At 34.3% G+C, this 15,589-nt stretch overlaps 1 protein-coding gene across 3 annotated transcripts in view; it reads right to left on the bottom strand.

The window, feature by feature from the left end:
* Positions 1-12,564, bottom strand: part of slc44a4 (solute carrier family 44 member 4) — a 29,754-nt gene extending 17,190 nt beyond the window's left edge. For 2 of the 3 annotated variants that reach the window (XM_051137262.1, XM_051137263.1), the window contains exons 1-4: positions 12,333-12,564; positions 2,803-2,851; positions 1,861-1,934; positions 64-142 (exon numbers count right to left, since the gene is read on the bottom strand). In XM_051137262.1, the coding sequence (XP_050993219.1) occupies positions 64-142; positions 1,861-1,934; positions 2,803-2,851; positions 12,333-12,378 (248 nt within the window). In that variant the 5' untranslated portion in view covers positions 12,379-12,564. The remainder of the gene's footprint in view (positions 1-63; positions 143-1,860; positions 1,935-2,802; positions 2,852-12,332) is intronic. The other variant, XM_051137264.1, reaches the window with a different exon arrangement.
* Positions 12,565-15,589: the final 3,025 nt, after the last annotated feature.

Here is a 15,589-nt window from a genome sequence, read left to right as displayed (position 1 = left end):
CATCAAATGACTGCAAACACACTGGTGTTTGACTTCTCTAGAAAGACTAACAGCAAATCTTACTTGTTCTGTCCGATTCCACAAAACATTCCCGTGGAGTTTCTGGGATACAGCACATGTCGAGGATCTCCGTAAAGCCAGGCTACAGGAACAAAACCATTTCACATGAAATACACACATCAGCTTTGTTAATTAGCAGAAGAGAGATTTATTATGCACTATTAAATGAGAACAGAAAACATGAGAAATCGAATTTGTTTTATAATATGAGCAGAATAGTGACACTATTGTTTTCTCCAGAGCAGAAATACAGAAATAAAAGTGACTTTAGGCCATGTAAAACAACTTTTGTTGTTGTTTTTTTTGTTTGTTTTTTTTTAGACACTTTGCTTCATGCTGTCCATAACAACACACTTGAACCGTGGTTTATTTTCACTGCAATGCTTTAGTAATCTGTAACTGTGGACAGTAATTAGTTCTATGGAAAAGTCCTTAGACTCTAATTAGTGTTTTGTTTGCCCTTCATTATCATCTCACAGAGAGTTTCATGAGATTTAACACGTTCACAGATGTCAAGAGTAAATACTGATGTTTCAGATGATAAACTATAAACTGTCAAACATGTGATCAAAAAAAATATAATATAATATAATATAATATAGATAACTTTAAGGCTAACATATTCATACTAAAAGCCAAAACAAATTTATTTTATGGGGACTTTAAATGGAGTGTTCAAACCAGAAGGTCAAAAAAGTAAATTAAACTTTTATTTATTTGTAAATTCTGACTGTTTTTGGGGTGAAAAATCCATTTACCAATATTTCAAGTGGACCTCAGGGAAAATATTAAAAGAATGAAAATAACGTGATCAAAAAGACATGACAAAACTTATAATTTAGTCACATCAACAATGTCAAAAATCTGAATTGAAGAACCGACTCCCTTTCAATAATATAGTACAACATAATAAAATATAATAAAATTAAATAAAATAAAATAACACAAAACAATATAATATTTGTGCATCTGTCTTTTGTTTCTGTGTCTAGTGCAAAATTCTGAACTGAAGAACTGACTTCCTTTCAATAATAAATAATAAAATAAAATAAAATAAAAAATGACACAAAATAAATGTATGCATCTATCTTTTATTTATATTTGATCAATTCAGAACTGAATTGTCGTTTGTTTTTTATTTCATGAGTTGGAATGTAAACTGAATTGACCACGACATACAGGAAGTTGATTTGCGATTCCAAGAATGCAAATACAGGTAACACATTCTGGGAAATGAATTGTTCTTCCACCTTGGTCCACAAAAAGGTCACTTCCTTACACTGAAATTCAAATGCAGTTCTGTATTCAGTATTTTAAATCGAATTTAAAAATTCTAATTAAATTCCTGAATTCTAAATGGAATTCTTACAGTTTTCAAAATTGCAGTTGAGCTGAGAAATAAAATGAAATAAAATGTAAAATTATTAATGGATAAGGTAAATTTCTAAATTTTTCTTTTAGGGTTTTTGTTAGTGTATAGCAATTTTAATGTTTTATATATATAAAAAATTGACTTCAAATAAACTTGTGTCTGTGTGTTCTTCTACTCTCAGCAGAAACAATCACAATGAGTTACCCATAACCCCTTGCCCTCTCCAGCATTTACATATCGCACGTTAAGGGAGGCAGACCGAGTTCAATTTCCATACTGCTTTCAGGTCAAAGTAAACACAGCACCAATACACAGAGTTCACAGTCCGTGAGCACTGAACAGCGATGAGTGACAGACAGAGACAGGAAAACACATGACAGATGATCAGACAGATAGACACAGAAATAGAGAAATGAACAAGTACTCACCCAGAATTCCTACCACCATGTAACCGGTGATGACCAGCATAAACAGAGCGCAGCATATGATGTCTGTACAGCTCCTACAGACACACAAGACACAAGCACATACCTTACAAAACCAGTCTTAAAACCAGCCATATTTCACCACAAATTCAAAAGAAACTATACTTTTTAGACCCATTAAAGGAGGTAATAATGTAGCATTACATCATTTGCTCACCAATGGATCCTTTGCAGTGAATGGGTGCCGTCAGAATGAGAGTTAATAAAAAACATCACAATAACCCAGAAGAAATTCACACCACTCCAATGCATCAAATAACATCTTGTGAAGCCAAAAGCTACATGTTTGTAAAACACAAATCCATCATTAAGGTGTTTTAAATTTAAACTGTTGCTTCTGGCTAAAATATGAGTCTATAATCCATCACATTCCTTTAGTGAAAAAGAACTCTTGTCCTCTCGTCACATCAAAATCCACCCACATATTTTTGTTTTGAACCGTTTTAGGCCATTTCCTCTGTGCCGTTTTCAAACTGTGCTTGATCTGTGCATATTTATCTCCTGATTCAAATCAGATGACTTTTTGCTGGAAAAAGCAATATTATGCATAATAAGCCAGAGGAATGGATTTGTTTGTTACAAACATGCATCTATTCACTTCACAAGATGTTAATTGATGGACTGGAGTGGTGTGGATTACTTGTGGATTATTATGATGTTTTGATCAGCTGTGTGGACTCTCATTCTGATGGCACCCATTCACTGCAAAAGATCCATTGGTGAGCCAAGGATGCACTGCTACATTTCTCCAATACAAATGAAAACAACTGAAATTGAAACTACAGTTTTTTACATCATATTATTTGTCGTATTAACTCATTATACTGAAATACTTTTTTCTTTTGATTTTGTGGACATGCAATCATGAGATTTACACATACACACCTTTTGTGAATAGGGCCGGTGAATGTGGGGTCATATTGAGCTGGTTCACCTGAAAAACAAGCACAGTTTAGATCAGTGGTCACCGTGTGCCATTTATGATTGTTTATTGGTGGTGTTACGCATTCTAGATTCTCAGTCAAACACTCATAATGGATTGCTACAGAGCGTGACCTGCCATTTTTGCATCCATATCATTTTTGCTTTTTTTGTTTTGTTTGTTTTGATAAACCAGTTTAGCAGGAACTACAAATTAAAAGAAAAAGTATTTGTCTTCCTCCATAAAACATTTAGTTCCTATTATATGTTAGTAATGCAGGTACAGAAACACCAGTATTATTTCACCATCATTAGGACACTGCTCTAGTTATCAATTGTTACTTTTTACTTTTTTTACTTGTTACTTTTTAAAGTACTTTTTAGATTATTTTTATTATCATTTTAGTTTTAGCTGAAGTGTAGTTAAAAGTGGTTATTAGTTTTACAAATTGCACACAAGTACATAAATTATTTGTACTTGAATCATTTCATACAATCATTTGTAAGCTTTTTTTCAAAGATGATGAACAGGTCTCACTAAGTATGAGTCAAATAAATTAGACTGTTTTAAGTTCAAATTTGTGTGAGCGTATATTTTATGTTTTGCAATTAGTCATGATTCACTTTGAATTTTTTTTTTTACCACTTTAACATCTAAACATCTTTAACTTTTTTGCCTTTCATTTTAAACGGTCCTGCGGTGTGACATATTAATTTGTACAAATACAAAATATTGCATGCAGACTACATGGAACATTTATAACAAGTACTTTAGATGGAGTTTATGATATCACATGATTGACCTGCATGTGACTGTGACTATGTGTTAATCGTCCGTGAGGGTTTGTTGCCTGGCAGCTGCAATGTTTCATGTTAGTTTAAAGCCACACACGGGTATTAAACCGTCAAATACTAACACTGAAGCTTTTGCACCCTGTAAACAGGAGAGAATGAAAAAAGACAGAGGGAATAAAATGAGGTCATTTGAATATCATTTGAATTCAAAGATGGAGTCAAACTGCAGACACAAACTTAGTAATCATGAGTGTTTCTGTGCACGTCCTCTAACAAAACCTGCTGATCAGGACGGGCATTTCTGTGACTGGATCTTCGGGATGTTCTTGAATGTGGTCATTTACTGAGCAAGACTCTGATCATGCAGCATATGAGCGTTTTGTGTTCACAAACTGTGATCACAAATTGTTCCACATGTACACCTATTATCATTTACTAGAAATGCTTTTTTTATTGCATTTAAATTTAATTCTGTGTCGACTCAAGTTTCTGGTTAAAAGTTTTGATTTTGACTTTCTTGTGAAAGCAACACAAAAACTAAGAAGAATCAATATTAAATGCCATGGACGTATATTTACTGACTAACCCACTATTTTGTAGAGGGGGGTCAAAACGACAATTTTCATGAGATTTGGAGCTAAATTGCAGGGGGTAAAAAGATTTTTATGTCATTTTATGGCATCATTATGTTGTTGGTATGTCTGTTTGTAAAATTTATTAGCTTTAGCATTCTGTGTTGCATTATATGCCAATGGTGGCAGTTCAAAAATGGCAAAAAGCAGTTTTCACAAATTTTTGTCCAAAATTTGGATGCCTGTAACTCAAAAAGTATTAAAGATATTGCAATGTCCTTTTAGATTCTGGTTCTTAACAAATTTTTCTTTTGCTAAGGCCCTATAGGTTTCATTCCTAGAGATATGGGGGACTCAGTGTTGCTCCATGTGTATACTGATGAACTTTACCTATTTTCAATGGTCAAAAACTAAATGTGGGTCACTTTGCATACAGCTGATACTTTTTTCCTTTTAAAAAGGAATGTCTGAAGAACAAATAATATTAAAACTAGAAATGTATCTTGTTTCCCTTTTAACCAATCAAATGCATGGAATATATTTGTCTGAGTTTCAAAGTGTTCTTTCTTCAAAGTTTGCACTCCTGTAACTCAAAAAGTATTAAAGACGACTTAATGTCCTTTTAGATTCTGGTTCTTAACAAACTTTTCTTTTACTGTCTTCATTTTTAACACCCTACATGGTTCAATCCCATAGATAATGGGATCTCAGTATGGCTCTAAGCCAAATGTGGGTCACTTTGTATGCAGTTGATACTTTTTTCTTTTAAGTTTGTGTAACTGTAAAGATATCTTAATATGATTTTAGATTCTGGTTTTTAACAATATTTTTTTTCTGGTATTTCCATTTTTATAACCATATATGGTTCATTCCCAGAGATACGGGGATTGCAGTATGGCTCCATGTGCAATTTTTTAACTTTTCAGTGGTCAGAAACCAAATGCGCATCAATTTGCATTTAGCTGATATGTTTTTATTTTAAAAGGCTAATGTCTGAAAAACAAATAATGTTCAAACTAGAATTATATCTTACTCCTATCTATCAAAACAACATACTTGTCAGAGTGTCATAAATACTATTTTTTCAAAGTCTGTGTTCCTGTAACTCAAGAAGTGTTAAAGATATCTCTATGGGATTTTAGATTATGGTTCTTAAGAAATTTTCCTTTGACGTCTTCATTTTTAAGGCTGTATATAGTTCATTCCCAGAGATACGAGTAACTCAGTGTGGAGCCATGTCCAAATTGTTGCATTTTACCCATTTTTAATGCATCTTATACTTTTTTCTTTTAGGTTTTTGTTCCTTCAACTCAAGAAGTATTAAAGATATCTCAATATGATTTTAGATTCTGTTTTTCAACAAGATTTTCTTCTGGCATCTCCATTTTAATAACCTAGAGATTCCTAGAGATATGAGGAAGTATGGCCCTATGCGCAATTTATTGAACTTTACTCATTTTCAGTGGTGAAAACAAAATGTGGACACTATTGCATACAGCTGATATGTTTTTATTTTAAAGACTAATGCCTGAAAAACAAATAATGTTCAAACTAGAATTATATCATATTCTCCTCTATCAAAACAACTGCATAGAACATACATGTTGGAGTTGCAAAAAGAGTCTTTTTTTAAAGGGGTCATCGGATGCCCATTTTCCACAAGTTGATATGATTCTTTAGGGTCTTAATGAAAAGTCTATAACATGCTTTGGTTCAAACTTCTCAATGGTAGTGTAAGAAAACACCTTTTTTACCATGCCAAAATCAGCTCTGCAAAAATCAATCTGTTCTGGTCAATGTTGCTTTAAATGTTAATGAGTTCTGCTTGCCCCGCCCCTCTCTTCTCTCTGTGGAGTGACGAGCCTGTTTACTTTAGCCACATTTAGCCGCGTTTAGCCACGAAACTTTCTAACTAGCATGTTATTAGAAAAGGCGAGCGCAAAGATTCATAAAAAACCCCTTATACTCAATTCTGCTGTAAGTGAAGCTGGATCATGAATGATTTGCGCGAACATAGACGCTTTTGTTTAAATCGGGAGGCGCATTCCCTTCACAAACAAAAGTCATCCACTGTGTCTTCAGCGGCTCAGATGTCAGGAGTAAATGACGACTACTGTGTTCATTATTACATCCAACAATAAAACACCTCAATTGCTTAGAAGCCATTCTTGTATACGTCGCTGTTCTGGCATCAAAACAATGGCGATCAGACTGTTACAGCTCATTCAAGGTAAGAGGCCAGTGTCATCCGATGACCCCTTTAAAGTCTGTGTTCCTGTAACTCAAGAAGTGTTAAAGATATCTCAATGTGATTTTAGATTATGGTTCTTAAGAAATTTCTTTTTACATCTTCATTTTTAAGGCCCTATATGGTTCATTCCCAGAGATAAGGGTACCTCAATGCGAAGCCATGTCCAAATTGTTGAATTTTCCCATTTTCGATGGTTGAAAACCATACATAGGAAATTTGCATACTGCTAAACTCATACCAAATGGGACTTAACAAAAGCAGAGTGTTTGAATGAATTAAATTCTCATCAAAGCTCAACAAGTAAAAATATCACCATAAGCCAAGCTCCTAGTTAATTATACTAACATTACGGCAAGTTACTTATTATTTTGTACATATAATGGTTGTTTTAAAACAGAAAGCAGTTCATCAGTCAAGCTGATGAAAAAAAACATGTTGTTCGCAATTTGTGTTAATCTAACTATTCTATGGCTGTGGTAGACCACATATGAGCTTCATATCTGGAAGTTCATGCATCTAAACAACGTAACATAAAACATGTTCAAATTGTTGACATAAGCCAGAAATACAGGAACTGATGTGTCTCAGGATCTTCAGACAATTTTTAAACTTTGATCTTAAACATTCATCCTTCTTGTAATTACTTGAGTTTCTCTGTAAGCGTGTAAAAAATTAACTTGCTTCGTAAACTTAAGGTACACAAGGTGATGTTATAAATGAGTGTAGATGGAGGAAGTCACAACAAAAAAGCAGGAAACTTTTTCTTTAAAGCTCTGTGTGACTCATGAGCCCACAGACATGTGTCCAAAACCAGGATATACAGCACAAAATCAACCACAAACACCTCAGCAAATATTAATAAACTGAGAAGATATCAAATAAGCCACAACAACTGGCAATTAGTAAGTCAAATATTAATAAATGGATTTATTATCAGAATGCATGGCTTTTCTCAACTCTAAACATGTACAATATCATACAAAAATTTAGGGTTGTAAGAATGTTTTTGAAAAATAATTTTTGCTCTATAAGGCTGTATTTATTTGACCATGAAATACAGTAATATTGTGAATATTTTTCTTATTTAATAAAACTATTTTCTATTTTAAATTTATATTTTAAAATACAATTTATTCCTGTGATGCAAAGCTGAATTTTCAGCATCATTACTCCAGTCATCAGTGTCACATGATCCCTTAGAAGTCATTCTAATATGCTGATTTCCTGCTCAAGAAATATTTCTGATTATTATCAATGTTGAAAACGGTTGTGCTGCCTTATATTTTTGTGGTTCCTGTGATACATTTTATTTTTCAGGATTCTTTGATGAACAAAGTTCAAAACTATATAATTTGTTGTAACATTAAATGTCTTTACTGTCATTTTGGATCAATTTAATGCAAAAAAAAAAAAAACTGACCCCAAACTGTTGAATGGTACTGTATGTTTAAACTGGAATAGAAACCTTGTGCCATGGCAGCTAAAATTATGTCAGACCAACCTGTTTCTCAACCTCTTTATGTACAATCCAGTATCATGTTACACTAAACACACAGACACACACACACACACAAATGGTTATTTGCCTTCAGGACGCAGAACATGTTCTCTGTAAGAGACATTTACAGCATCTCGTAAAAAGAAGGCTGTAGATTTTATGTTTGGTTTTATGTGAAGTTTATCGTTGGAAGCATTACAAAGGTTTACAGTAAACCACACACACACCCCGATCAGAGATCACACATCTACAAGTGCGTCCAAAATAGACATCAATGACCACATATTTAAATAATTCTGTAGAATTCAGCAGGAAAGCTAATTAGCAAAAAAAAAATAAATAAATAAATAAATAAAAAAGATGAGTAGCTAAAACCTGAACCTCATCATGTTTGAGGTACATTTTGATAATGAAACTGCCTCGAGATGTGAGCGAAACCTGACAAACCTCCTTTGGGATGTGTTCTCAATGTCAAAATGATTCATAAATGAAGTATGGCTCTGTTTCGTTTTCTTTTAGGGTGTGGGTTAGTCTGTAATTACAATTAACTTCAATTTGCTATGAAACGGAACTAGCAATACACTCACTAAAAATAAAGGTTCTTTAGTGGCATTAATGGTTCCATGTAGAACCTTGAACATCCATAGAACCTTTCAAATGCAGAAAAGGTTCTTTATAGTCAAAAATGTTCTTTAGATTTTTTAAATTCTCTTTAAAAAGGTTCATTTAAGAACTGTTCACTGAAAGGTTCTCTGAGGAACCAAACATGGTTCCTCTGTGGCATCACACAAAAACACCCTTTTGAAGCCTTTATTTTTAGGAGCGTAGGTTTTTTTTTCTCATGTGGCAACCTACATCCATTTGAAACGGATTTAGAAAAAAATATAGGGCGGAGACTGACTTCTATCTGTCGGTTGTTGATTGGATATTGAGATGTGGGTGTGGCATTGCAAAAATGTATGCAAGCTTACAGTTGATTGTAAGAAAGGTGTGGGGTTTAGGCAAACAAAATGATAGGAGAAGTCCTGCATATGCTATCAGAGAGACTGACATTTCAAGATTTAATTTTATTTTTTTTTTAAAGATTAGGTTAAATTAAATGCATCTTACAATTAAATGTATGCATAGATGAATCATTTAAAATAAGATCAATAACATGCATTTTGTTAGTTTGAATTTTTATTTCACGCCAAGTTTAATATAAAGCCACTGAAGTCTGTCAAAACAAATTGGGGGAAAAAAATCCCACAAGGCCTCCATTTGAAGACATTTGGAGAGTAGTTTAAAAATCGTTTAATAAATAAAGAAAAAACTTTTTTTAGGCTAGACACTATAAGCAAAAACATTGTTTTTTCATGCACTGGTTAATTCTGAGATTTTGGGCTACGTTACTTTTCATAATGTACTGTTTGAGACTAGAAAAGATGCAAGTGTTGCATCTGATTTCAATTAAAATAACATATCTATAAAGGATGCAGATGAAGTTTTTTCTCCTACACTTCAGCAGTACTTACATAGTTTATATTTTCATTCCCATCTATATTGTGAAGGTTTTTACAGAGGGGTTTGTTGTATACTTTTCTGCATGTTGACAGTATTTTCTGATTTATGCAGTAATAAAAGGAGATATCTAAAATCCCCTCTAATATGTCAACAAAATATAAACAATTTTGAAAGATTGGTTTTATCCAATATTCACATTTATGTTCTGGAATCAGGGTTCATACAAGGTGCTTGCATTACCTGAATTTGACTTTTTGACATTTAAGGCCTGGAAAATCATTGAAAAATCCTTGAAATATTCCTGAAGAGGTACTTGTAAGACAATAAGAGGTAATTATTGAAAGACAAAGTATCTCTAAAATAAGTGTTTAATTTTGTCATAGCACATATCTTTTCATGCAAAATTCAGAACTTTTTCGAAACTCTGAATCAGTTAAACCATTGCGTCGCAAAATGATTCACTATTTTGAAGCACTCCAAATGGATCGTGTATCGTGAATCATTTGTTTCAGATCAGGGCTTCAAATCATATATTGTGAATCATTTGGTGAATTGAATGATTCAAATTAAATGATTCACAATACGTGATTTGAAGTCCCGATCTAAATCAAATTCAGATCAAGACTTCAGAGCGTGGACTGCGAATCATTTGACTTAGACCAGAACTTCTGAGCGGTTTGCAAATATTTGGCTTTAAATCGAAACTTTTGGAGCGTGGATCGCGGATCATTTTATTAAAATCAGAACTTTGCAGAGGGTTTGCAAATCTTTTGCTTAAGATCGGAACTTCAGAGATCGGATTGTGAATCATTTGATTAAGATCAGAACTTGGGAGCAGGTTCATGAATCTTTTGCTTTATATTAAAACTTCGGAGCAAAAATCACAAATCATTTGATTTATATTGGAAATTCAGAGCGTGGATCACGAATCATTTGATTGAGATCTAAACTTTGGAGCACGGATCGTGAATCATTTGATTCACAACGGGACATTGTTGCCGGTTCATGAATAATTTGTTTCAAATCAGGATTTCGGTGTGATTTTGGGAATCTTTTTTTCTTTTTTTCCTTAAACAGTAGAAAACATCAAACCATTAACACTGTTAAAGTTATAAGAACAAAAAAAAAAAAAAAAGTATACACAAACACAAATCCCTTAAAATAATTACTAAATAAGTGTAGTGTACTTTATAATACTTTAGTAGTGATATTTTGCATGTGCTTCACTTTATTTTTGCCATTTTTTATTAGCATATTTTTATTTTTCTATTTCTCTTTTTTAGAATTTGAAATGGAAGAGACTGTTCGATAGGTGAAATCTCTGATTGAAATCCTTGAAAACAAAAAAAATAGTGCTCAAAAAGTCCTGGAATTTTATTTTACATTATCTGTACAAACCCTGTGGAATTGTAGGCATATAAAAAGATATTTAATTAGATAATGCATCACTTGCATATTTAAACATACACATGCACAAGCATGCAAACATGCATATTTAAAATTTGTAAAACAAACAATTGTTAATGTGATCAGTCAGCTTTTGGATATTATTATTTTTGGTTATTTATTTACTTTTTTTTTTTTTTTCCTCTATCTGCCTGGGGCGCCTTGCCTTAAAATGCGAAAATGTTTCCTCAGAGTAAAGGTTAATGAGTAGGTGAGTTTAAAATGATCTTTATATACAGTACAAACAATAAAAGTGTTGAGATGTCCTCGATTAGAGTAGGTAGGTGTGTGCAAAACCGAGTCATGACATCTTTCAGGAAACAATTTCAAATTATTTCCACACTCCAACGAAACCAGCTATTAAATGCTAATGACATCAGCTATTCTAAAACACATGGAGAACACATGTGTTCATGAATATCTGATCCTTCCTGGTTTAAATGTTGACCAACAGGCTTGTTACCCAGTAACTGAACCTCCAGAGAAATGTCTTATCTCCAGCATTCTACCACTGACGCACTCTGGGTGAGCAGGAAGAAAGAAATACCCACAATGACTGATACAAACCACAGATCTTAAGAGTAAACAGCATGAACTAAAGAAGAAACTAGGCGTTAAACACACAACTCTTTCCTGTTGCTTAAAGATGCAGAGGAAGAAGAGCATTGAGACATTGTATGTTGAAATAACGATGAAAAGTTATGCTCTAAAGTTTAAGAATGACTTCTTTATCCATAATGGCATCATAAAGCAAGTATATGGGGAGTTTAACTATCATGGCATCTTAAAGATTAACATGTGAGCTCAAGATGAGCTGTGACTTCATAACAGCATCTCAGACAGTACATTTTTCTGATAATGTCCTGTCACAATGAAGGTCAGCGATCAGTTTTGGCAGTGCTCAGGTCTGTTTAATATAAGGGCTGGTTCAGGTTCACAAGCTCAACCTTTACAAAACGAGCCATTGTTTGCAAGAGTAACAATGAATAAACATGTTTACTTAAATACTTAACTAAAGGACATGCCATTTTTTTTTAAAAAAGTATGCAATATATAATAAAATCTTTGATATATTTTATAAATAGAAAATATAAGAAATTATCCATATGTATATATATATATATATATATATATATATATACTGTATAAAATATAGCATTTATGTTTCATATATATAAAATATATACAACAATACATAAAATATACAGTATTCACTATGGAAGTATTACCTTTTACGATTTTGTTAATTTCCAGGCACGCAATTCACAATTGTTGCCTGATATTACATGACTTCTGTCAACTCTTTATCATATATTGATTATATTTGTAACACGCAAGCACGTCTGAACTAATGAGCTGTTGCATTATAGCGGATCCTTCTGAGAAATGCTCTAAGTGTACTGAGAAACGCACTCAGAAACAGTCTTACCATACTCGGGGTTGTTTTGCTCTTCCTCCTGTTTCTTACGGCCCATCTTTTCACTTCGCGGTCATGTGTCTAAAATAAAAACCGTGTGAAATGTTCTCGAGCTGTTTCACTCCTCTGCAGAGTTCATCTGAATCGACCAAGTCCGGTATCAGCGCGCCCGGATCTCACTTTTAGTGCTGTTGTATTGTCTGTAAATCTTTGGTGGAGTAACCAAGCGCTGTGGTGACGTCACGACGTGGCACCTGCTGCTGCAGCTCTACGAGCTCACCTGACGCACCTCTACTCGCGGACACGCGCGCGTCCTCTACCGGTGGATGATTGTTATACAGCCTGAAAAACTTGTTACTTTGTTTTACAACGTTTTAAAGAAAACATTGATGTTTGTGATAGATTATAATAAAGTAATAAATAAATATAGACAGCGTTTAATATAAACAAAAAACATTATGATCCAAACAGAATCATTCATTTATAAGTAATCGATTAAAAAATAAATAAATAAACAAATGAATAAACATTAAAAGTGAAATTAAAGACAAGTAAAATTAAATAATTTACATACCAAAAGATAGATAGATAGATAGATAGATAGATAGATAGATACATACATAGATAGATAAACATTCACTTCAATAGTATGAGACTGGGTTGTTTCAACTGATTTCTGAGCTGTTACCAACTGAATTGCATTGATCAAACTATTTAAATATAGTTAATTAAGCTACAAAGTCGATCATAATGCACATAATGTTTCCATCTAACATGTATTTTGAAGTGCATCATGGAGTGTTTTCAGTAGTTAGCTCACCTAAATATGTTCATCTTTAAAACATCTTTGGAATTGAAATATGGATAATGATTCACTGTTTCGAAGCGCTCCAATCGGATCCCGAATCATTTTATTCAGATCGAGACTTCAAAACGCGCATCACGAATCATTTGATTTAGATTGGAACTTCGGAGCGCGAATCACGAATCATTTGATTTAGATTGGAACTTCGGAGCGCGAATCGCGAATCATTTGATTCAGATCGGAACTAAGCGATTTCATGAATGTTTTGATTCAGATTGGAACTTCGGTTCGGGATCGGAGCGATTTAGATCAGAACTTCGGAGCGCAATTCATTCACGAATCATTTGATTCAGGTTGGAACTAAGCGATTTCGTAAATATTTTGATTCAGATTGGAACTTCGGTTCGGGATCGGAGCGATTTAGATCAGAACTTCGGAGCGCAATTCGCGAATCATTTGATTCAGATCAGAACTAAGCGATTTCGTTAATATTTTGATTTAGATTGTAACTTCGGTTCGGGATCGGAGTGATTTAGATCAGAACTTCGGAGCGCAATTCGCGAATCATTTGATTCAGATCGGAACTAAGCGATTTCGTGAATATTTTGATTTAGATTGTAACTTCGGTTCGGGATCGGAGCGATTTAGATCAGAACTTCGGAGCGCAATTCGCGAATCATTTGATTTTGTTCGGAACTTCGGAGCGGGTTTGCGAGTCATTTAGATCGGAACTTTGGAGCGAGTATCGAATCATTTGATTCCGATCGGAACTAAGCAGGGTTCGTGAATCGATTTAAACTTCGAAACATGAGCGTGAATCATTATTCAGATCGGGACTTGGTTCGAAGCGCGTGTCGCGAATCATTTGATTTATATTGGAACTTTGGAGCGCAATTCGCGAATCATTTGATTCAGATTGGAACTAAGCGATTTCGTAAATATTTTGATTTAGACTGGAACTTCGGTTCGGGATCGGAGCGATTTAGATCAGAACTTCGGAGCGCGAATCACGAATCATTTGATTCAGATCGGAACTAAGCGATTTCGTGAATATTTTGATTTAGATTGGAACTTCGGTTCGGGATCGGAGCGATTTAGATCAGAACTTCGGAGCGCGAATAATGAATCATTTGATTCAGATCAGAACTAAGCGATTTCGTTAATATTTTGATTTAGATTGTAACTTTGGTTCGCGATCGGAGCGATTTAGATCAGAACTTCGGAGCACAATTCGCAAATCATTTGATTCAGATCGGAACTAAGCGATTTCGTAAATATTTTGATTCAGATTGTAACTTCGGTTCGGGATCGGAGCGATTTAGATCAGAACTTCGAAGCGCGTGTCGCGAATCATTTGATTTTGTTCGGAACTTCGGAGCGGGTTTGCGAGTCATTTAGATCGGAACTTTGGAGCGAGTATCGAATCATTTGATTCCGATCGGAACTAAGCAGGGTTCGTGAATCGATTTAAACTTCAAAACATGAGCGTGAATCATTATTCAGATCGGGACTTGGTTCGAAGCGCGTGTCGCGAATCATTTGATTTAGATTGGAACTTCGGAGCGTGAATCGCGAATCATTTGATTCAGATCGGAACTAAGCGATTTCATGAATGTTTTGATTCAGATTGGAACTTCGGTTTGGGATCGGAGCGATTTAGATCAGAACTTCGGAGCGCAATTCATTTACGAATCATTTGATTCAGATCGGAACTAAGCGATTTCGTAAATATTTTGATTCAGATTGGAACTTCGGTTCGGGATTGGAGCGATTTAGATCAGAAAAGGGTTTGCGAGTCATTTAGATCGGAACTTTGGAGCGAGTATCGAATCATTTGATTCCGATTGGAACTAAGCAGGGTTCGTGAATCGATTTAAACTTCGAAACATGAGCGTGAATCATTATTCAGATTGGGACTTGGTTCGAAGCACGTGTCGCGAATCATTTGATTTAGATTGGAACTTCGGAGCGCAATTTGCAAATCATTTATTCAAATCGGAACTGCGGGTTCACGAATCATTATTCAGATTTGGGTCTTCGAAGCGCGTGTCGCGAATCATTTGATTTTGTTTGGAACTTCGGAGCGGGTTTGCAAATCATTTAGATCAGAACTTCGGAGCGAGTATCGAATCATTTGATTCCGATCGGAACTAAGCAGGGTTCGTGAATCGATTTAGACTTCGAAACATGACCGTGAATCATTATTCAGATCGGGACTTGGTTCGGAGTGCGTGTCGCGAGTCATTTGATTTCGATCCTTGGAGTTTAAACAAAAAGTGTAAACAATAGACAGCTTCTTTTTATAATCTTTAGATTTCACCATTAGCCTCCTATCAGAACACACTAGTGTTTACACTGATAACACTGACCCTTCATTATTGATTTATCTGTACAGTCATACATTCTCTTATCAGAAATGAGTACTACAATCCACCCATTGACACACTTTCACTAATAATTCAGG

Source organism: Labeo rohita, chromosome 19, assembly GCF_022985175.1.
Source record: "Labeo rohita strain BAU-BD-2019 chromosome 19, IGBB_LRoh.1.0, whole genome shotgun sequence".
Taxonomy (NCBI): Eukaryota; Metazoa; Chordata; class Actinopteri; order Cypriniformes; family Cyprinidae; genus Labeo; species Labeo rohita.
The sequence above is the reverse complement of the archived record's forward strand: the minus strand, read 5'-3'. Positions and strand labels throughout refer to the sequence as shown.